Here is a 244-nt window from a genome sequence, read left to right on the forward strand (position 1 = left end):
CAGAGTCGAAAGAACCAGTGAACAGCAAACCAGAGGAGAAGGCTCGCGTGTTCTACCAGTCCTGCATGGACGTGAATAAAACCATTGAAAAACTTGGGGCTACGCCGTTGCTGAAGATAATTGAGGTTTGTCTGCACTTCATGTTGGTTTTGTGGAATGATTTTTGATGTTATTGTTTGTAATGAACTTCGTGGCATTGATATGACAAAATAACCTCAGGATGTGAGGTGAGATTCACTTTCAC

At 42.2% G+C, this 244-nt stretch overlaps 1 protein-coding gene across 1 annotated transcript in view; it reads left to right on the plus strand.

Moving 5' to 3' along the window:
* The window catches only part of LOC119585537 (endothelin-converting enzyme homolog), a 50,671-nt gene that overhangs the window by 38,014 nt on the left and 12,413 nt on the right, over nucleotides 1-244 (plus strand). Inside the window, exon 5 of the mRNA XM_037934161.1 lies at nucleotides 4-125. Coding sequence (XP_037790089.1) covers nucleotides 4-125 — 122 coding nt within the window. The remainder of the gene's footprint in view (nucleotides 1-3; nucleotides 126-244) is intronic.

This window comes from Penaeus monodon, chromosome 20 (assembly GCF_015228065.2).
Source record: "Penaeus monodon isolate SGIC_2016 chromosome 20, NSTDA_Pmon_1, whole genome shotgun sequence".
NCBI lineage: Eukaryota > Metazoa > Arthropoda > Malacostraca > Decapoda > Penaeidae > Penaeus > Penaeus monodon.